This window comes from Capra hircus, chromosome 13 (assembly GCF_001704415.2).
Source record: "Capra hircus breed San Clemente chromosome 13, ASM170441v1, whole genome shotgun sequence".
NCBI lineage: Eukaryota > Metazoa > Chordata > Mammalia > Artiodactyla > Bovidae > Capra > Capra hircus.
The window spans coordinates 6,393,760-6,417,160 of NC_030820.1; the positions used below are offsets into that span (position 1 = coordinate 6,393,760).

Below are 23,401 nucleotides of genomic sequence, written 5' to 3' on the forward strand. Positions count from 1 at the left end.
GCCATGCTTCAACAGTACATGAACCATGAACATCCAGATGTTCAAGCTGGATTTAGAAAAGGCAGAGGAACCAGAGATCAAACTGCCAACATCCGTTGGATCTCGATAAAGCAAAAGAATACCAGAAAAAAAATCTACTTCTGCTTTATTGACTATGCCAAAGTCTTGACTGTGTAGATCACAACAAACTGTGGAAAATTCTGAAAGAGATGGGAATACCAGACCAGCTTAATGGCCTCCTGAGAAATCTGTATGCAGGTCAAGAAAGAGCAATTAGAACTGGACATGGAAAGACAGACTGGTTCCATATTGGAAAAGGAGTACGTCAAGGCTGTATGTTGTCACCCTGCTTATTAAACTTACATGCAGACTGCATCATGTGAAATGCCAGGCTGGATGAAGCTCCAGCTGGAATGGAGATTGCCGGGAGAAATATCAATAACTTCAGATATTCAGATGACACCACCCTTAGGGAAGAAAGTGAAGAACTAAAGAGCCTCTTGGTGAAAATGAAAGTGGAGAGTGAAAAAGCTGGCTTAAAACTCAACATTCAAAAAATGAAGATCATGGCATGTGGTCCCATCACTTCACAGCTAATAGATGGGGAAACAATGGAAACAGTGAGATACTTTATTTTGGGGGGTTCCAAAATCACTGCAGATGGTCACTGCAGTCATGAAATTACAAGATGCTTACTCCTTAGAAGAAAAGTTATGACCAACCTAGATAGCATATTCAAAAGCAGAGACATTACTTTACCAACAAAGGTCCATCTAGTCAAAGCCATAGTTTTTCCAGTAGTCATGTATGGATGTGAGAATTGGACTATGAAGAAAGCTGAGGGCTGAAGAATTAATGCTTTTGAACTGTGGTGTTGGACAAACTCTTGAGAGTTCCTTGGGCTGCAAGGAGATCCAACCAGTCAATCCTAAAGTAAATCAGTCCTGAATATTCATTAGGAGGACTGATGCTGAAGTTCCAATACTTCGGCCATGTGATCAGAAGAACTGACTCATTGGAAAATACCCTGATGCTGGGAAAGATTAAAGCCGGGAGGAGAAGGGAATGACAGAGGATCAGATGGTTCGATGGCATCACTGACTCACTGGACATGAGTTTGAGTAAGCTCTGGGTGTTGGTGATGGACAGGGAAGCCTGACATGATGCAATCTATGGGGTCACAAAGAGTCAGACATGACTGAGTGACTGAACTGAGCTGAACTGAAAATATAGTTGAGTTACAATGTTGTCTTAGTTTAAGGTGGAGAGCAAAGAGATTCTGTTGTACATATGTATGAATAAAAATATAAATATTCTTTTCTTTACTTTCTCTTCTATTGTAGGTTATTACAAGATATTGAATAGAGTTCCCTGCGCTACACTGCAGATCCCTGTTATTTATCTATTTTATATATCATCATCATCATATAGTCGCTCAGTCTTGTCTGATTCTGTGACCCCACGATCTGCCAGATTCTTCTGTCCATGGGATTCTCCAGGCAAGAATACTGGAATGGGTTGCCAGTTCCTTCTCAGAAGTCTGTATATGTCAGATCCAAATTTCTAACTTGTCCCTCCTGGCTTCCCCTTGACATGTTTTCTTTCGATGTGTTTTTTGCACCCTTGTCAAAAAGAAAGAAAAGTGTGAAGAAAAAGAGGAGAAAGAAGGATGGGGGAAGGGAAACACAGGAAATTCAAAAAGAACAGGGATGGAGAGGAAGAAGATGGAAAAAATCTGAAAGGGTGGAAGCATCTAAGGTTCAGAAGATTCACATCAAAATCCTCACTCAGAAATAATTTTGTAGGGTCAACAGAGCTCTGTTAAAATAACACCATGTACTTAATGTGTCTTTCTAAGGTGAGGCAGTCAGACTAGCAGTTACCAGCACTCCTACTTTCTTTGTCTTCTTTCTTGTATATAAATCTAGAAGGAAATAAGCCAACACAGATTTAGCTCCCAAATCTTAGTGGAGCAACCATAGCAGACAGTAGTCCTTTTTGAAGACAAAGGCTGGGAGAAATGCAATAAAAATTCTGATCCTGAGACCTGAAAGGGAGGGCACACTTAGTACTTTTAAAAATTTATTTACTTATGATTGGAGGATTAATTTCTTTACAATATTGTGTGGGTTTCTTCCATCCATCAACACGCATCAGCCATAAGTACACACATGTCTCATCCCTCTTGAACTTCCCTTCCATGTCCCACCCCGTCCCACCTCTCCAGGTCATCACGGAGCTCTGGCTTGAGTTTCCTGAGTCATTCATCAAATTCCCACTGGCGATCTATTTCACATGCACTGGTATTAGTTCCATCATTTGGCCCAGGTCTCTATGGGAAAGGATACCTTCACAGGCGAAAGCATGGTTGGGAGAAGCATTCTGATCACTTCCTTTGTCTGCCACATCTTCCTGGAGGGGAGACAAACCCTGCCCCAAAGAGCTGAGAACCAGGACATGAGGCTCTGACAACAGGACTACTTCTGTCTTTTTGTTGTGTTTGCTTGTTTGTGTTCATTGACCCAAGAAATGCGTTCCTTTTCTAAGTGCCTGATGTTAAAGAAGTCTCCATTCAAGAGGACCATGAGGGCAGGCTTGGGAGGACTCAAACAGGCTGTAAATGACTAATGCTGTCCAACAATCTGTCTCATCACAAGGCCTTTAGATCTGTCTGGTGACTAGTGCATTGAGAGAAGAACTGGTAAGTAAACCAGAGCTATCAGGGCTAGAATGTTGCCTCCAACACCTGTGTTCATAACAAACTCCCCATCAGAGGTTAGCCCACAAAAAAGGCATTATCTAACTTTATAGCTGGAGAAACTAAGGTAAAAGAGAGAAAACCACTTTCCCCAGGTCACATAATAAAGGTAATGCAGTTATGCGTGTTCAGTCACTCAGTCGTGTCCGACTCTTTGTGACCCTATGGATGGTAGCCTGCCAGCCTCCTCTGCCCATGGAATTCTCCAGGCTAGACTACTGGGGCAGGCTGCCATGCCCTCCTCCAGGGGATCTTCCTGACCCAGAGATTGAACTCACGTCTTTCTGGATCAGTTAGTACTTCTTGATGACACTGGTTTTGACATGAGGTGGGTTCTGAACAGTTTTCATTTGCCATTTTTGCATTATGGTAAAGTATATATGATATCAAATTTACCATTTTAACCACTTTTAAGCGTACAGTTCAGTGGCATAGGGTACATTCATATGGCAATCATCACCACCATTCATGCCCCAACTTTTTCCATCTTTTCTGACATTAAACAGTAACTTCCCATCTCTCCTCCCTCTAGCCCCTGCCAACCACTTCTGAACATTCTTTTACAGCAAAAAGAAGTGTTGACTTTGACCTTGGTTTACAACCAGAAATGTAATTAGATGCAGGAGCGGGTGAGGAGGGGATAAACGTCAATTCAACACTGACTGTCTTTGGTAGGAGACACCTGGGGACTGTACCGTGGTATGTGTGTGTCTCTTTAAAAGATTCTCCACCTCCCGGCCAGCCTCCTCACCATTTGCCACTAGGTTTTGCAGCCTGCCGGCTGCCTCAGTCCAGGCTAGGAGCTGGCAATCTCCTTTGTAGTTTCAGGAGCAGTTTTGTTGCCATGGAGGCCACATTCTGATTTGAGGACTGTAAAGGTAATCCTTTGCTTTTAGTTCCAAAGATCTGCCCCAAAGATAGGCGGCTGCTCTTCTTCTGGAAAAGCCTGATTGGTAGCTTTCCTCCAAGCGCTCAGTCTGAAGTCTTTATCCTGTTCCCTCGCCAACTTCAAAACTCAAGCTCTCCCAGGGCCTCTGGAAGGGAGTCTGTGGCTTCCATCGATTTCCCGCAAATGGCTGATCCTGGAGGTGGTGCACTTTGCAATGGGACGCTTCATAATCAGAGTGCCTCCGACTGTCACCGGGGAAACTGCTGGAAGAACGGGGTGGTGAAAGAGTCCCAGGTAAGAGGCGATCCCTCCCCCTTCATCTGAATGATTGGAACATTTCAATATTTTGCTGTAAAGCTCTTTGAAGCTGTCCTCATTGAAAGTCCTTGGCAGGAAGTGTTTTCCATGTTTGGACTCTGCTTCGGCTCATTTCAAATGCTTGGCAACTAAAAAGTTTAGATATGGGTTAAGGAGGGAATTTCTTCTTTATACAGGAGAGGAGATATGTAGACCCAAGAGCTTTCAACTCCTATATACAAACATCCCTACTAGTTGTTTTCTCTCAAGTGTTTTGGGAAGCACTGTTGCAAAGGCTGAAATTCTTGAGCTGAATTTCAGTCCCTCAGAAAATCACAACAGACTGCGTTCACCAGCTTCATAAGAAATAAAAAAGGAAGTGAAAGTAAACACTGCTGAGATTATGTGGAGTTGGTGGCATTTTCCCCTGGTAGAGGAGGAATGCCTCTCTGTTTGAAAGGCGACTTCTTTTCGGTGTTCCGTGGGGCCTTGTCAGAACTCACAGCTTGATTTGGGGCCAAAGTCTTTCTTTGAAATTTGACATCACAAGCATTCCTTTTTATAAGACACTTCAGAAAGCGTGGCTTATTGTTATACGCTGCACACAGGAACCAAACAGACTTTGAATTGTTTTTCCATGTGAGGCTTTAAAAAAATGTTTTCACTCCTGCTATGGCAGAATGTTTGAGGGGAATGTGCTGAGGAGGAGGAGGAGGAGGAGGAGGAGGAACCCCAGAAATGTTGTCAGCTTATTCAAAGAGGGAGCCAAGCCGGGTCTGCAAGCTACTTGTGAAAACAAGCAGGCAGTCTCCAGCTTCTCACGGGATGCCCAGCCCTCTGCTCCGAGCCGCAGGAGGAGCAGGGTGACCTCACCTGCTCCGGAGCAGATTACCATAGGCAAACTGGCAGCTTCACTCATGGAAAATGAGAAGCTGAGTGGCAAGGAACCCACTTGGGGGAAAGTCAGATGCTTCTAAGATCACAGGACAGGTGGGGCTGGTTGGAGGCCAGCTCACGATTCAGTGAATTAAATTCATGTGTCCAGTGGGATGAAAGAGGTGGAGAGGGGGAATCGCTCTGGAGTATGGGTCCTTTGTGAATAGGCTGTAGTCTCCAAAATGTGTTCCTGTCTCAACAAAAAGCCTTACCCTAGCCTTGAAGTGTCCACTAAAACCCTCAGGTCTGGCCTCCTCCAGCTGACTATTCAATCAGTCAAAAAGTTCATTCAGGTTTTCTCATACTATCTTCCTGCAAACCCAAATGACCTTATTTGGCCCTCCCAACATAATGTGAAGAAAAAGTATTCAAGTCTCATTATTCGCGTGAGGGGGATCATACTAATTCCCACCAGTTCTTCATTACTGCATCAATTCAGATCATTACCACTGAAGACTCTCTTTGCCCCTAAAATGACTGTAACACTGGCCCCTGGCCTACTCACCTTCTGAACCATCCCCACCCTGAGGGCAGAAATGCCTTCAGGGGATTCCTTCTCTCTGTCCCTACTTTATCTTAATTCTGTAACCACCCTCTAGTGTTTGAGGCCAGAGACTTAGCTAGATGGTGATGACCACTCTTAAGTAAGAAGAAAAGCCAGAATCCAGAAGATTTGTTACTAAGTGCTCCTACAAGACTGCAAATAACTTTGAATTTATCGACACTTCCCTAAGAGCAGCAGGAAATATTAGGGCAGCCACTGCCTTTTCCAACAGCTCTTTCTGAAGGAAGGAACATCCAGAACCTATTTGCTCAGATATATTTAGGTGTTACTAAGTTGAAATTGGCTTCCACTGAGAGCCTCAATTATGCTTAAAAAGTATGTTCCAGAAAGAAGAAACTGCTCAGTTCTTAGGGCAGTAGGGCAGACAAGGGTCTGTTTTCCCCTCTGTGGTTGTGGGTGTGGCCGTCTTTACCATCATGATCCTCAGTCACTGGCTTTAGTCCATTTCGCTTTGAGGACACCTTAAGCAAACTGAGGCTTGACCAAAAGCCTTGCAGCTTGAACCCAGTCCTTACAGAACAAACTCACTCTTGGAACCCAACCACCATGTTTGAAGGAAGCCAAAGCAGCTCAGGAGAAGCCCAAGCAGAAAAAAAACAAGTAACCCAGGCAAGATGCAGCGCCAGCTGGTAGACTGAGTGAGTCAGTTATCTTAGAAGTGAGTGCCCCAGCCCTGGAGTCTGTCTGTTCCAATTGTTCTTCATGGAGTAGAGATGACTTGTCCCTACTGCTGCTAAGTTGCTTCAGTTGTGTCCAACTCTTTGGGACCCCATGGGCTGTAGCCCCCCGCAGGCTCCTCTGTCCGTGGGATTCTCCAGGCAAGAATACTGGAGTGGGTTGCATTTCCTTCTCCATGTCCCCACTGGCCCTGCTCAGATTACAGATTCTTGAGCAAACAAAGTGCTATTTGTTTTAAGAATGGTGGTGATTTATTAAACAACAATAAACATGTAAACACATGGATATTCCATTTCTTTAAAATGCCTAGAAAAATCGTTCTACAGTCTTATTACAACCATTCTCAAAGCCTTCAATTTGAGGAAACAGGTTTTGCCATCAACCTTTGGCAAAGATTCCTTTTCCTAAGCTTTATATTTTTATCTTGTTTTATCTTGTATTTTGCATAAAGACTTAAGGTGAGTGCCTGGCTGGTAAAACCAAACACAATGAACTCATATGACATCAGTGCAAAAGCACAACCATTTAAAGGCTGTCAAATCCAAAGTGATTATTCAACCTGAGGAGGTCTGTAACTTGCTGCCTTATCTAAGAAATAGCAGGCAAAGAAGGATGCATGTGTTCAGGTTTAGCTGTTTTGTTGATTGAAAGAATAAATATTTTAAAGTCTATTTAATATCTTCCAATTATAAATTAATTTTATCTATTGGTTAAAGTTTCCTAGAAAATGATTCTCTTTAGAAACACAAGTAGAAGTAGATTGACGTTAACCTAATTATTTTCAAGGAATCCACTTTATTTGTTTTGAAATACACTTGTTTTAATCTTCCTATTAAGTACTGTCATCTCTCTTTTAATGTCTTACTGAAATTCTAAAGTATGCCAACCCATAAATTCATGTGAGAAGTTGTTGCCACCATATTATTGTTAGAAAGTCATAGGGCCATTCATTCACAAATTAAACATTTGGAAACAAACAAACAGTATGAACAGGGCTCAGAGAAGCATGCAAAACTGTTCTCCATAATCTACTTCATCCATCACAATTCTCTCTAAATAATGCTTCACTCAAAAGCTTTACACATTGAAGATCATTTGATTACAGCAGAGGTTGAGATGACAAATACCCAGCAGGCTGGCAAGGCCTGGGGTGGAAATAGAAAGTGGTCAAGCATGGGATAAGGCTTCCCAGGTGGCTCAGCGGTAAAGAGTCTGCCTGCCAAGCAGGAGACACAGGATCAATATCTGGATTGGCAAGATCCCCTGGAGCAGGAAAGAGCAACCCACTCCAGCATTCTTGCTTGAAAAATCCCATGTGCAGAGGAGCCTGACAGGTTACAGTCCATGGGGTTGCAAAGAGTCCATCATTACTTAGCAACTGAACAATAGTAACAAAGCACGGGTTTACCAGAGTAGAGTGAAGCAACTCAGGTAACAGCAACAACAAGAGCTCAGGACAGTGTTGTGTTGACAGATTTTATGATTTTCAAAAGAAGCTGGAAATCCAGATGGGGGAGGAGGGGAAGAGCATATCCTAATTTTTAAGGATTGTCATTTAATCCTTCACAAAGCCAATAGTGTAGATTTCAAGGAGACATTGCTACCAGGCACAAGCCTGTAATCTCTGAACTATTGTTGTTTAGTAAGTTCTGTCCAACGCTCTGTGACCCCACGGACTATAGCCCACCAGACTCCTGCATCCATGGGATTTTCAGAGCAAGAATAATAGAGTGGGTTGCATTTCCTTCTCCAGGGGATCTTTCAGACCCAGGGATTGAACCTGCATCTCCCACATCTGCAGCACTGCAGGCAGACTCTTTACCACTGAGCCACCAGGGAAGTCCCTCTGAGCTACAGGATGAGAAAAATAAGAGGTCCTAAGTAGAGTGAGGTTATTGATATTTCTCCCAGCAATCTTTATTCCAGCTTGTGCTTCTTCCAGCCCAGCATTTCTCAGGATGTACTCTGCATAGAAGTTAAATAAGCAGGGTGCAATATATAGCCTTGATGTACTCCTTTTCCTATTTGAAACCAGTCTATTGTTCCATGTCCAATTCTGACTGTTGTTTCCTGACCTGCATACAGATTTCTCAAGAGGCAGGTTAGGTGGTCTGGTATTCCCATCTCTTTCAGAATTTTCCACAGTTTATTGTGATCCACACAGTAAAGGCTTTGGCATAGTCAATAAAGCAGAAATCTCATCACTTCATGGGAAATAGATGGGGAAACAGTGGAAACAGTGTCAGACTTTATTTTGGGGGGCTCCAGAACGACTGCAGATGGTGACTGCAGCCATGAAATTAAAAGACGCTTACTCCTTGGAAGAAAAGTTATGACCAACCTAGATAGCATATTCAAAAGCAGAGACATTACTTTGCCAACTAAGGTCCATCTAGTCAAGGCTATGGTTTTCCTGTGGTCATGTATGGATGTGAGAGTTGGACTGTGAAGAAGGCTGAGTGCCAAAGAATTGATGTGTTTGAACTGTGGTGTTGGAGAAGACTCTTGAGAGTCCCTTGGACTGCAAGGAGATGCAACCAGTCCATTCTGAAGGAGATCAGCCCTGGGATTTCTTTGGAAGGAATGATGCTAAAGCTGAAACTCCAGTACTTTGGCCACTTCATGTGAAGAGTTGACTCATTGGAAAAGACTCTGATGCTGGGAGGGATTGGGGGCAGGAGGAGAAGGGGCGACAGAGGATGAGATGGCTGGATGGCTTCACTGACTCAATGGACGTGAGTCTGAGTGAACTCCAGGAGTTGGTGATGGACAGGGAGGCCTGGCATGCTGTGATTCATGGGGTCACAAAGAGTCGGACATGACTAAGTGATTAAACTGAACTGAAATAGAGTGATTCAGGGAACTTGGGTCTTCTTATTTAGACTTATTTTATATATTTTTAAAAGCAATAGATGTATCTTACTTCTTAATTTTCTTTACTTGTTATATTAACACATATTCCTGGAGTGTGCAAGTCTGAGGAACAACTCTGACTCCACCATGTATACTGGGTTTCCCAGGCTGACCCTGATTTCGAATATTAGGTGTCAGGAAGTCACAGAACTGACACCATTTTACTGCTCAATCTTCCTCTCTCAAACTTCATAGGAAGTGGCATACAAACTTTTTGTTAGACAGTGCACTCATATATCTTGGTGACCATTATTATTCTCTAGCTATGATATAATCGGGTCTTCAAAAGTTGCCCAGGAAAATGGCTATGTGTAAATATGATTATCCCGTCAACTACAAGTTATACCTGACTGTTCTTTCCCTGCCATGTAAAGCTTATCCTTTGGGAAGTCAAGGATCCTTTGGTATATTTTCTGTATTGAAGAATTTTCCATGTAGAAGGCTCATGTGTTCCTAGACTTTCTCGGGTTCCCAGGTTAAGAACCTTAACTCTCACACCCCGATCAGAAAAACCAACAAACCCATCTTTCCAGAGAAGACAGGGTAAAGGGATTCATAAATTGATTTACCAAGGAGAAACACACACGCACACACAAAGTACGAAGCCAAAGTGATTCAACAAGACCACTTGTTATTAATCTATTAAAAAACTTCATATTAAAATTTGTACCCCACTTTTTAATACTATTTTCCTAATAGTCCGTCTAGTCAAGGCTATGGTTTTTCCAGTAGTCATGTATGGATGTGACAGTTGGACTATGAAGAAAGCTGAGCGCCGAAGGATTGATGCTTTTGAACTGTGGTGTTGGAGAAGACCCTTGAGAGTCCCTTGGACTGCAAGGAGGTCCAACCAGTCCATTCTAAAGGAGATCAGTCCTGGGTGTTCTTTGGAAGGAATGATGCTGAAGCTGAAACTCCAGTACTTTGGCCACCTCATGCGAAGAGTTGACTCAGTGGAAAAGACTGTTATGCTGGGAGGGATTGAGGGCAGGAGGAGAAGCGGATGACAGAGGATGAGATGGCTGGATGGCATCACCAACTCGATGGACATGAGTTTGGATGAACTCCGGAAGTTGGTGATGGACAGGGAGTCCTGGCGTGCCTCCCTGGGGGTCGCAAAGAGTTGGACACGACTAAGCGACTGAACTGAACTGAACTGAATATTTCTTGTACTATAAAACTACGTTTATATCCCGCCTTACAACCTTGAGTAAAAATGAACTTTCCAGGGAGATATTTCTTTTCTGGTGGCTTTTCACAACCCAGCACCCCTCAGGATTTCCCAGGGAACCACTTAAGGAAGAATGATAGCAGGAAAATGAGCTTTGACCTCAGCTAGAAATGGGTTTGAGTCCTAGTTTGCCCCTTACTAGCCGTGCCTCATCGGAAAGGTAGCTTCATGTCTCTGATCCATATCTCATAAGGCAATGCTGAAGATTTGATGAGATAGTGTATGCAAGGCTCTCAGTAACTCTCACATGTGTGAAGTGAAGTCGCTCAGTCGTGTCTGACTCTTTGGAACCTCATGGATGGTAACCTACCAGGCTCCAAGGTCCATGGGATTTTCCAGGCAAGAATACTGGAGTGGGCTGCCATTTCCTTCTCCAGGGGATCTTCCCAACCCAGGGATCGAACCCGGGTCTCCTGCATTGCAGACATACGCTTTACCATCTGAGCCGCTAGGGAAGCCCCCTAGCTCACATGTGTAGTCGACAATAAATGGTAGCTTTTATCTGTGGAAGTTAGCCTGCAGCTATCTCTTACTCCTCTACTGCTATTTTAAGAATGTTCAATATAATGCCTGGCATGTAACAGATGCTCAGTAAATGATAGTCTTATGCCTTGAATTCCCTTATCCAGTCGTGGCTTTATTTTACTTGGTCTGTCAGCAGCACTTGACACAAATAATCATTCCTCCTCCTTCAAGCACTTTGCTCTCTTGGCTTCCAGGTTATGACCCTCTTATATCACCAGCTTTTCCTTCGCAGTGTCTATTCCTGGCTTTACTCATCTCCTTGACCTTTAAACAGTGGAGTGACCCAAGGCTCAGTCCTTGTACCCCTTCTCTTTCCTAATTGTAAATATCTCCTTATTGAACCTTGCCCCATCACTGTACAAACATCACTATCCATGTTTACGTATTATGCATACATATGCCATTTCCAATGGCTTACTTGATATTTCACTTGGAGAATCAAAGGCATCTCCAACTTAACATGCCCAGAACTGAGCCTCTGATACTCCTTCTATCCCAAACACGCTTCCTTTAGAGTCTTTCCCATTGCAGAAAATGACAACTCTAGTCTTCCAGTGGCTCAAACCAGAAACATGAAACCTTTCGTGCCTTTTTCATTTTACATTGAATGAGTCAGCAAATTCATGATCCTCTCTTCACAGAATATCCAGAATCTGACCACTCTTCACCTCCCCACAGCAACCTCTCTGGTCTCAGCCCCTGCAATCTCTCACCTTGATCGTTTTGGAAGCCTCATCCTTTTTCCCCATTCTCTGGTTATCCACTACTGAATAACCACCCATACCAACCAGAGCGACACTAAACAACAACCATTTCGTTATGATCATGGACTCTGCTACCTAGGACTTCGATTGGGGGACCTAGAACAGCTGAGCCTGGAGGATTCGCCTACAAGATGGAGTCCTCACTCCCGTGTCCCATGCAGTCTGAGACAGCTGAGAAACAGGGTAAGCCAAGACTGTGGGCTGCATCGCCCATATGTCCCCACCAGCAGGGAGGGCTCCAAGAGTTTTCTCGTAAGTGAAGCAGAACTCTCACAGCCTTCTGTACCCTAGCCTCAGAGGTCAGCTTCATGAGTGTCTGATGAAGCAGTCACAAGCCCACCAGGTTCAAGCGCAGTCTTTGAGAATAAACAGGCATATAATGCCTACTTAGATTTTTACCAAAAGTAAAGGAGTAAATTTAAGAATATGCTTGGAAAGCAAGTCGATGATGATGTTATTGTATTTGTTATGATGTTACTTTGATTGAGGCAGACTGTCTTTATTATGTAAGACACTTGTAAGTGTAGAGATATTTTTTTCAATTGCATTGTATTTTTTTTCATTGGTATTATAAATGAAGACAGAACAAAGTAGAATGCTTTGTGATGTCATATGGCAATTGCATTTTTTGTCTTTCTCTGGGTAAAAATGTATTAGATCTGTAATTGAAGTCTTTCTTGAAAGCAAAAGCAAACAAATTAAAAAAAAAACTATTTCTCAATGGAAAGATGATTAAAAAGCTTATAGACATCTTTTAAATTTCATACCCTGCTTCCACCCTTGCTCCCTGTCCACTACCATCAGCAAGGCTGCTCTCAATATAGCAGCAGAATGATCCTATTGAAATGACATCAAGAACTCACTTTTCTGCCCAAATCCTCCCCATGGACCCCATTTCACTCAGAGTAAAAGCTGAGATCCTTACAATAACCACAGGCACCACGGGCACTCTGATCCATCCATGACTCAGCTCCTGCCCCTTTCTGGGTGCTTGGGGTGTTCCAGTCACACTTGAGCCAGGAGCCCAGGACCTGCCTACCCAGGGATATCCCCACATCCTCTCCCATTTGTACTTAGCCAGAAATCCACATGACTGTACCTCCCTCCTTTCAAGTCAAATGCTACCCACAATCCTATCAAAATTGCAAACCTCCTTGCTTCCTGCCTCTCTTAACTGCTTGTTTTCTTTAGTACTTAATACCATCTGCATGTACACACATAGATTTATTTCCTCTGTATTTGTCTGCCTCTGGTTCTAGAATGAGAGCTAGGCTCTGGCTGAGATTTCCATCTTACTCACTGCTGAATCCCCGGAACCTCACCAGAGCCAGTAGACAGTAGTTGCTCAATAATGATTGCACAGTGATTAAAGACCTGATTTCAGCTTGTTTTATTTCCTTTGCTGGTTCTGGTTCTTTAAAAGACGGAAAAGGCCCCTTGCCTGGAAAATCCCATGGACGGAGGAGCCTGGTGGGCTGCAGTCCACGGGGTCGCTAGGAGTCGGACACGACTGAGCGACTTCACTTTCACTTTTCACTTTCATGCATTGGAGAAGGAAATGGCACACACTCCAGTGTTCTTGCCTGGAGAATCCCAGGGACGGGGGAACCTGGCGGGCTGCCATCTATGGGGTCGCACGGGGTCGCACAGAGTCCGACACGACTGAAGCGACTTAGCAGCAGCAGCAGCAGCAGCAGCATATCATACATAGTCTACTTTGTAGGTTTTGAAGTGTCTAACCTCCTATTAATTAATTACTAATTTAATTATTAGTGATTAATTAGTAATGAAAGGTTTCCTATCCTTTGTTGGAGAACATAACTACTGTTTACTTCCCTCTTTTTAAAAATCAGTAGATCATTAGATTATTTTGTGTGACCAGGTCACTACATACTTTTATGTCGATATCCAAATATTAGGTATACTCTAAGCCTGGGGTCAGAGAACGTGCTTTCAGCAAGCAGAACTTTTTAAAGGAAATTTTAAAAGAAATAAATATTATTAATTTATCCTGATGATTTTACTACCTCTTAATAGAAGATGAAATATGCCTGCATTAGAGGGAAAATGACTAATACCTCAGGGTATAGAGACCTATTATCTGGTTTTAATAAAAATTCTGCATTCTCAGGATCACATATCCAAGAAAAACCAGAATAACCTGCTTTCCCATTCATGACCCTGTATATGAGATGATTTTTAATGTTTAATTTTACAAATTTTGCATCACCCTGTATGCTAAATACAAGCTTATTTGATTCTCAGAAGCTTATGAACTTAATTATGCAAAGCATTTTTACATTATAGAAAAGTTCAGTAAATTTGCTTAAGATTAAACCTCCTGTTAGTGGAGACTCGCCCCAAGGTCTGTGTTTTTAATCATGAGGAAAAAAAAATAGAAAAGCCTTTTCTTTAAACTTTTTTTAGTGAATAATTTCAAACTTACAGAAAATTTAAAAAGTTCTGCAATGAATACTCATATACCTACCACACAGAATCTGCAATGAACATTTTATTGTATTTGTTTCACCACACTTTTTTCTGTCTGCACTTCCCTCTACTCAGCCATCAATCCATATGTTTGGTGCATTTCAAAGAAAATTGTAAAATCAGTGCATCCCACCCCTAAGTATTAGCTGAACTTCAATATTTGTCCCTAGCTCTTTTTTTTTTCTTTTGAGGCAAAATTTACATTGAATTTTGGCTTATATCATCTTTTGATTTCTCTTGTTGGAAAGAGTTTCATAATGTAGTTTTGACTGTAGCAAGATTTAACCTCTGGACAAAAATACTGATTGGTGTGTAAATTCACATCTAGTGAGATGGAAGATGGGCTTCCCAGGAGGCACTAGTGGTGAAGAACATGCCTGCCAATGCAACAGGTTTGATCGCTGGGTCAGGAAGATCCCCTGGAGGAGGGCATGGCAAGCCCGTCCAGTATCCTTGCTGGGAAATCCCATGGACAGAGAAGCCTGGAGGGCTACGGTCTGTAGGGTCGCAAGGAGTCAGACACGACTGAAGCGACTTAGCCCAGCACAGCAGAGATGAAATAAGGACTCAGCAGAGACTCTCCCTCTTGAGGAACTCCCCTGATGTACATCTGTAATTCTGCATGGATCAAGAGCCATTTTCCTCCTTTTTTTTTTCTTTAGTATAATCCAGGTAACAGGAAAGGAACTTAGTATAGAAATTCTTACAATTCCATTCCATGCCCTGTCTTTCTTACATGTGGAGGAATGAGGTTCAACAAAGCTAAGTAGCTGTCTCAGAAGTCACACCAGTGTGAGACACCCTCATCATTCTAGTCTCTTGATACCTCAACCAAGGACCTTTCTGGAAAGGTCCACTTTATTGGAAACCTCCCACCTGTGAAAGTAATCAGCCAGGGACTAAGGTATTTGATGATTCATAGTGGTACCTGCTATTGCAAATTCTTTAGCTTTGACTTCAAAATTGATGCTGCAAAATTGCATTTGTCTCATGTCAGATGTAAAGACCTCTTTTTTCCTATTTCCTCAAATAAAAGACACATGGAGGGAGCCTCCTTCTTTGTGTATCTTAGAAAAAATATGTCAGAGAAACCAATATTTATTGAGAGTTAATGATTGCTGCCACACACAAGATCCCACCAAATGTTTATGCTTTTTGAAATATTGTTAATTCTCACCTATCGCTTTCAAATTTCACATTAAGAATCCAAGATTCAAGGAAGTGAGATAATCACCCACATGGAAGGCAAATAATAGGAGGCTATTATGACCCCTAATATCACATAAGGGCTTCCCAGTAAGCGCCAGTAGTAAAGAATCTGCCTGCCAATGCAGGAAACATGAGAGACGCAGGTTTGATCCCTGGGTTGGGAAGATTCCCCTGGAGGAGGACATGACAACCCACTCCAGTACTCTTGCCTGGAGAATTCCATGGACAGAGGAGCCTGGTGGGCCATGGTCCATGGAGTCACAAAGAGTCGGGCATGACTGAAGCAACTTAGATGTACCCATGCCATATCACATAAGCTGTTGCCACATCTCACAGCCCTACTGTTCTCTTAAAATGAACCATCATATAGAGATTGGGAGTAGGGCCTCCCCTTTGCACTGCTTGGGCTTGAATTTCAGCTTCACATCATCATTTTGTGACCTTGGGAAAGTGATTTAATCTCTGTGCCTCAGTCTCCTCATCTGGAAGATGAGGATAATAGTAGTGTCTGCCCAATGGATTCCTTGTAAGAAATAAATATGATAGCACATGCAAAGAATCAAAATGATTTCTTGAAATTTAACCAGTGCTTGCTTGACCCCTTTTAACTTTCAGCATCAGCTGTAATGATCCTTATATCCAAGATCTTGTTGGACTCTCACAACTATGCTGTGAAGTTTTGAAGTCTATTAACCCATTTCATGGATGGAAAAAACTGGGCTCAGAAAAATAATGAGACCAAAGACGCATGGATGAAGGGGAAAGAGTTGGACAAGAATCTCAGACATTTTTCAAGTATCTAAGAATCTTAGACATTTCCCTCTAAGTTCAGGGATGTCTCAAAGGACTGGACACATAATAGGCCCATACTCTGCACATCAACTCCATCAACTATTCCTTACAAGAACAGGTAGGAAGTTACAAAAAATCCGTGCTTCTAGTCTTCAGTAGATATATTCATAGCAAGAGATGAAGTGCTATTTTGGTCATTACACTTAGAAGAGCAGCTTTGGGGGTCAGTCATAGTAATTTTTTTTGTAAAAGTCTTGAATAATGTGAATTTCTATCTTAGATTTTCATAGCCAGGCAGCAAAGTGATTTTACATGGCACATCAGATAGCACAACTTCCTATAAATCTTTCTTTAAAAATCATTGACCTTTGTCTTTACATGTTTATGGCAGATAGCAAGTGCGTTCCTCAGAATTACCTTCTTCTGAGCCTTCGTGAATCCTCAATTTCATTTTTAAGTGTGTGCCATCATGCAGGCTTGCTTCCAGACCCAACATGGGAATGCAAGTCAATTCACTTCTTGGTTCCTTTGCTGAACTTCCCCAAAGCAGTGACATTGATGATGTGGTAAGGATTCTTAAGTTTTGCAGCACGGCCTGTTTCCCAGTCATCTACTCTGATAGTCCAAAAGAAACTGCTAAGTCGCTTCAGTCGTGTCCGACTCTGTGCAACCCCATAGACGGCAGCCCATCAGGCTCTCCCGTCCCTGGGATTCTCCAGGCAAGAACACTGGAGTGGGTTGCCATTTCCTTCTCCAATGCATGAAAGTGAAAAGTAAAGTGAAATCGCTCAGTCATGTCCGACTCTTAGCGACCCCATGGACTGCAGCCTACCAGACTCCTCCATCCAAGGGATTTTCCAGGCAAGAGTACTGGAGTGGGTTGCCATCACCTTCTCCGCCGAAAGAAATTAGGCTCCAGATATTCTCAAACACTAGAATATTCATAGCAGAATTGATCTCAGACATCAGAGAAGCATGTTATCTCACTTTATAGGTATTAGCAGCATATTTCTCAATAAAGAACAGAACTGAGACTCACTTGCCCAATATCTCAAAACAGCCAATCTGGGATAAGACAGATGCCTGTCCACTGCCAGTTTCTAGAACTTCTACACAGTACTGTTTCTCAAAGTGCTGAATCTAAAACAAACCCTGTTGGAGCCCTTGACAATAAGGTCTTTTGCCAAACCATGCAAATAATGAGGGTATCTGGGAAAATCCCACAACTGATGTAAGGTTTGATGGACTGGTTTGTAAGTTTACGCAAGAGGGGCTGGCATTTCATTCACTGGTCTATGCTTCTCACTGATCAGTTCTTCCCAAGCCCACTGCAACAGGTGCCCATATGCGAAGATACAAAAGTTCTCCACAGGGTGGCCTGAGATAATGACTCAGTGGCTGAAATAAATAGGTCGTGAATATCAGTTTACTTTTTTAAAGTGTTATATCAATCTTTATACCAGTCAAGATGACTCATGCTTTGTGTCTGCCCATTACTTAGGGCCCATAAATTATGATGGTTAAAAAAAAAATGCCTGTAACTTCTAAATGGTTGATTCAGGAGTACAGGTAAAAACTAATCAAGACTAGCCTTGCTCTGGGAGAAGTTAATTTTAATTTTTTTTTTTTTTGGTTAAAAAAAAAAAAAAGTTAATCAGATAATTATAGGTGTGACCATGGATGCTATCAGGTTTTCTTGGAAGCAAAGAAACAAATCATTGTGGTGCCATACTCTTGGGAAATTGGTTGGTTGGAGACATTATGCCTACTTTCCCAAGAAGCAAAAGGTTTTCATGGAAAATCAAATGCATACTGCCTTCCATGAAAACTGAAGATTTCAGCCAGAGAAACTGTATGCATTCAAGCAGTGCCTCTTTAAGGACACATTCTATCTTCAAAGGCAAGCAGAGAATGAGCCAGGTTATAGACTAACTGAACCTAGACTGTTCTAGCCGTGCATAAAATGTAAGGGATTTTATAGGGTGACGGGTAGAGGGAGGTAAGGAGAATAGGTCTGTGAAACCATGAGCCAAATCCTGATAAACACCCAGGAAAGGGAGACTGGTGGGATCCTGGGCAACTTTCTTTCTTGGTAGGGGGGCTTTCTGCTTCTTCAGATTACTCAATGGCAGGCACCGTTTGGTCCACCTTCAGGGAATGAGAAGTTTTGGTTGGGGTTCAGAGGTGGTAATTCAGCATAATCAAAGGCCAAGAAGAAAGTGTTTCCATTTGATTCAAAGAGAAAAGCCATTGTTTATACTTCAAGTTCAGTTCCCTGAGCTCAGCCAAGTGACTCAGAACCACATATTGTGTGCCTCTGGAGCCCCACCCTCGTTTCAGCTCACCTATGAGTCACCAGCTGCCTGGCCAGAGAAAGGAATGCTACAGCACACACCTCACTTGTGCGGCAAAGCTCGTCTCTGGCGTGAATTCACTCTCAGGTAGCTTAGGAGACACTTTCCTTATGAGTTTTGGACATAGGTTCCAACTTCCAGAATCAACAGAATGAGTTTGCTTCATCAAATATTCTTCCTCAATGGATACAAGAAAGACTTTTTAATTTTATACTGGAGTGTAGTTGATTAACAATGTTGTGTTAGTTTCAGGTGTCCAGCAAAATGATTCAGCTGTATGTGTGTGTGTGTGTGTATACGTATATACACCTGTATCTATTTTTTCAAATTCTTTTCCCATTTAGATTAGTACAGAATACTGAGTAGAGTTCCCTGTGCAGTACAGAAAGGTCCTTGCTGGTTATCTATTTTAAATAGCAATGTGTACAGTCAATCCCAAACTCCTAATCTATCCCTCCCTGCCATCCTTCCCCCCACATATACCCCCTGTTAGCCATATGTCTGTTCTCTGTGAGTCTCTGTTTTATAAATAAGTTCACTTGTATGATTTTTTTTTTAAAGATTCTCCATATAAGTGATATTATAAGCTATCTGTCTTTCTCAGAATTACCAACCACACAACCATGAATCCCTGTGAATCACTGAATGTTGGGGTTCCCTGAAGATCCAATCACATACATGGCTTTGCAGGGGCTCTTATGAAAACAGATATCAGATCAGATTTTAAGCCAGCATTTGCTTAAAACTCATCAGTGGCTCCCCTTAGGATCGAACCTGTGATCCTAAACTCGGTTTACGAGCTCTGTACAGTCTCCCCATCTGTTTCATCCATTTATTCATCAAATATTTATTGGATACCTACTTCATATCAGATGACCTTCTAGGCACTGGAATACTGATGATGGACAAAGTGGGTGACATTCCCCCTTTAGAACTGACCTGCTCCTCGCTAGTCCCTGCCAGCCCACTACCCTACCCCCTTCCCTCCCCAAAGTTCCCAGGCTCTTCCTCCTGCTGGGAACACTGCACCTTGTTAAATCCTACTGACTTTTTGTTCAGTCACTCAGTCATGTCTGATTCTTTGTGACCCCATGGACTGTAGCACGCCAGGCTTCCCTGTCCTTCATTATCTCCTGGAATTTTCTCAAAGTCATGTCCATTGAGCCAGTGATGCCATCCAACCACCTCATCCTCCGTCACCCCCTTTCACTTCCTTCCCTCAATCTTGCCCAGCATCAGGGTCATTTCCAGTGAGTTGGCTCTTCTCATCAAGTGGCCAAAATATTGGAGTTTCAGCTTCCGTATCAGTTGTTCCAATGAATATTCAGGGTTGATTTCCTTTAGGATGGACTAGTTTGATCTCTTTGCTGTCCAAGGGACTCTCAAGAGTCTCCTCCAGCACCACGATTCAAAAGCATCAAATCTTTCGTGTTCAGCCTTCTTTATGGTCCAAATCTCACATCTGTACATGACTACTAGAAAAACCATGGGTTTGACTATATGGATCTTTGTCATCGAAGTGTTATCTCTGCTTTTTAATACACTGTCTAGGTTTGCCATAGCTTTTCTTCCAAGTAGCACACATCTTTTAATTTCATGCAGATCTTATTTTAAGCATTGTCTTCTTCAGGGAGACCTTTCTATTTTCTTTCACAAGGTCAGATCCTGTCCTATCCACTCCATAGCCCCCTAACTTATTCATCATTTCCCTTTTTGTAAGTAATTGTTTTGCATCTGTATTTCCCTTTAGACCAGGGGTTGGCAAAGTTTCTCTGCAATAGGCCAGATAACATTTTCAGCTCTTTGAGGCACGCAGTTCCTGTCCCAACTACTCATCTCTGCTTTATGGCAAGAAGGAAGCCATGGACAACAAATCAACAAATGTGTTTGTTGGCTAAATGAATGAACAAATATGCCTACAGATGATCGTACTAAGTGAGGCTAAGTGAGAGAAAGACAAATATCATATAATATCATTTATATGTGAAATCTAAAAAAAAATGATACAAATGAACTTATTTACAAAACAGAAATAGACTCATAGACATAAAAGACAAACCTATGATCATCAGAGGGGAAATGTAGTGGGGGGGGGATAAATAATTAGAAGTTTGGAATTAGTACATACATACTCCTATATGGAAAATAGATAAACAACAAGGACCTACAGTGTAGCACAAGAAACTACTCAATGCCTTATAATAACCTATAATGGAAAAGAATCTGAAAGAGAATGCTGCTGCTAAGTCACTTCTGTCGTGTCCGACTCTGTGCGACCCCATAGATGGCAGCCCACCGGGCTCTGCCGTCCCTGGGATTCTCCAGGCAAGAACACTGGAGTGGGTTGCCATCTCCTTCTCCAATGAATGAAAGTGAAGTCCCTCAGTCATGTCTGACTCATAGCGACACTATGGACTGCAGCCTACAGGCTCCTCCGTCCATGGGATTTTCCAGGCAAGAGTACTGGAGTGGGGTGCCATTGCCTTCTCCCTGAAAGAATAGATTCATGTATATATGTAACTGAACCACTTTGCTGTACACCTGAAACTAATACAACATTGTAAGTCAACTATACTTCAATAAAGAAAGAGTTCCTAATTCAGAAAAAAAAAAAACTATATTTCAATCAGAAAGTTTAAAAAAAAAAGGAAGAGTAAAAATGAACAAATGTGTAAATATAGAAAGCCATTAAACTTCTGGTTTGCTTTTTTCACTGCTTTACACTTGATTAGATGTTGTCACTAGGACTTCTTGCTCTCTGGTCCTGAGATGTATTCTGCATGCACAGAAGAGCTCTGTGTTCCTCAAGTGATCCAGCTGCTATTAGGTAGATAAGAATATTTTATCCCCTCCTTGGCCCATAAGCATCAGGAGGATGGAAGTCATAAGGTAAAACTACCCGAATGACTCGTCCACTGCCAGGCATAGGTGCTTAAACATGGTCGTCAGCCTTCTCAGGAGAGTTGACAGCTACCCATGCCCATCTGGGAAGGAGAAAGAGCCAGTCTCACGGCTAATTTATTTCTGAAATATGTTCCAATCTGTCATGTCTCAAAGGTTTAAGTTTTGAGCACCTCAAGGATGAACACTCTCACCTGGACTGAGAAATTATAACTTAACTAGAAGACAGTAGGTGGTAGTTAATCTCAGTGATATTGAAACACATGTGCTTTGCTTTCTCTGGCTTATTAGGATAGCTTCAGAAAAGCTGTGCTCCTCAAGTGATCCAGCTGGCTGTAGGTAAGATTAGAAGACTGCAGTCATGACAGGCTGATAAAGGATGACTGCTTTCTTCCAATGTTCAATTATGTCCACCTGACTTTAGAGACTCCACCCCAGCTGTCAAATCAAGCAGGATCCTGGGAAAGGTCTGGCTCATCCTGCCGTGTAGGCCTATTGTATTCCAGCAGGCACTACACATTTCATCTCCAAACAGGCAGGAAATGAGGTCCTTGCAAGGTCCCATTCCTCTCGTTTCCACCACGACGTGCCTGTGCTGATTCTCCTGTCCTGAGAGACCCTCACCTCCTCCCTCAGCATTTCCCAGTCTTGGCTCTGTCTCATTCACTCCTCCAGCAGATCTTCGTGTGGCTTTCTCCTAAGGACTTCATTTAGTCCCCTCCAAGCCATCCGACCTTTTCGGTGACTCCTTCACTTCCCAGTCTGGAACTGCGGAAGCCTGGGACTCTTCATGGGCTGCCCTGACTTGTTCCCTAACTTCCCTGGTGGTGGATGGGCAAGCCGAAATGCGGGGAAAGCAACTTGACCTCTCGACGACTGAACTTGTGCACCATGACAAAGAAAGTTTGGAGTAGCTAATACATAAAGAAATTGTGCCTTCAAGAATTCCCATGTTCATTATCTGTCTGTCTGTCTTTCTGACTTCTGTGGCCACTGAGGCCTCAATCTTTTAATGTGATTTTTTTTCTGTCATGCACCATCTCACATACAGAGATGCTCAATATATCAAGAATTAAATCTTTGGCTCAGCTTTCTGGAATAAGCTTGCCCAGCATGATTGATTGATTGGATTGACTGATTATCTCATTCCATCTTTTTTTGAGTTATAGTTGATTTACAATATAGTTTCAGGTGTATGACATAATGATTTGATACTTTAATAGATTACACCACATTTAAAGTTATTATAGAATATTCTTTACACTCCCTGTGCTGTACATTACACCTTTGTATATTATTTATTTTATACATAGTAGTTTATGCCTCTTAATCACCTTTCCCTATCTTGCCCCTCCCAGCTGGTAACCACTAGTTTGTTCTCTGTATCTAAGAGTTTATTTCTGTTTATATTCATTTGTTTTAGTTTTTTAGATTCCACATATAAAAGAGAAATTACAGTAGTTGTTTTCCTCTGACTTATTTTACTAAGCATAATACCCTCCAGGTCTATCCATGTGGTTGCAAATGGCAGATTTCATTATTTTTTAATACCAGAGTATTATTCCAATATATATATATATATAATACACACACACACATACATACGCGCGCGCACACACTGTACATACATACATTGGGGTACATATATCTTTTCAAATCAATGTTTTAATTTTCTTCAGATAAATACTCAGGAGTGGAACTGCTGATCATACGGTTGTCCTGTTTTAAAATTCTCTGAGGCACCTTCATACCATTTCCACCATGGCCACACCAATTTACACTCCCCAGATTTAAATTAAAATATTGGCCAATGCAGACAGGTCCTGATGCATTCTTTTCCTTGGGGAAGTAACTTAGCTCCCAGGCTTCTTCCAAACCCTTCTAAGCAAGATTTACACATGAAAGAATTTTAAAATGATTCTTATAGTATCTATTCTTCAAGATAGTATTTTAACAATATTAAGGTAATATTTAAGAAATGAGTCCCCAGACTTTCCTGGTGGTCCAGTGGTTAAGAATCCACCTGCAGATGAGAGGGACACAGTTCCATCCCTGGTCCAGGAAGACTCCACATGCCCAGGATCGACTAAGCACATTTG

The 23,401-nt window shown here is 42.2% G+C and overlaps 1 protein-coding gene across 1 annotated transcript in view; it reads left to right on the plus strand.

Annotated features, from left to right (window-relative positions):
* Positions 3,511–23,401, plus strand: part of SPTLC3 (serine palmitoyltransferase long chain base subunit 3) — a 141,015-nt gene continuing 121,124 nt past the window's right edge. The window contains exon 1 of the mRNA XM_005687817.3: positions 3,511–3,941. Within this exon, the coding sequence (XP_005687874.1) occupies positions 3,831–3,941 (111 nt within the window). The 5' untranslated portion in view covers positions 3,511–3,830. The remainder of the gene's footprint in view (positions 3,942–23,401) is intronic.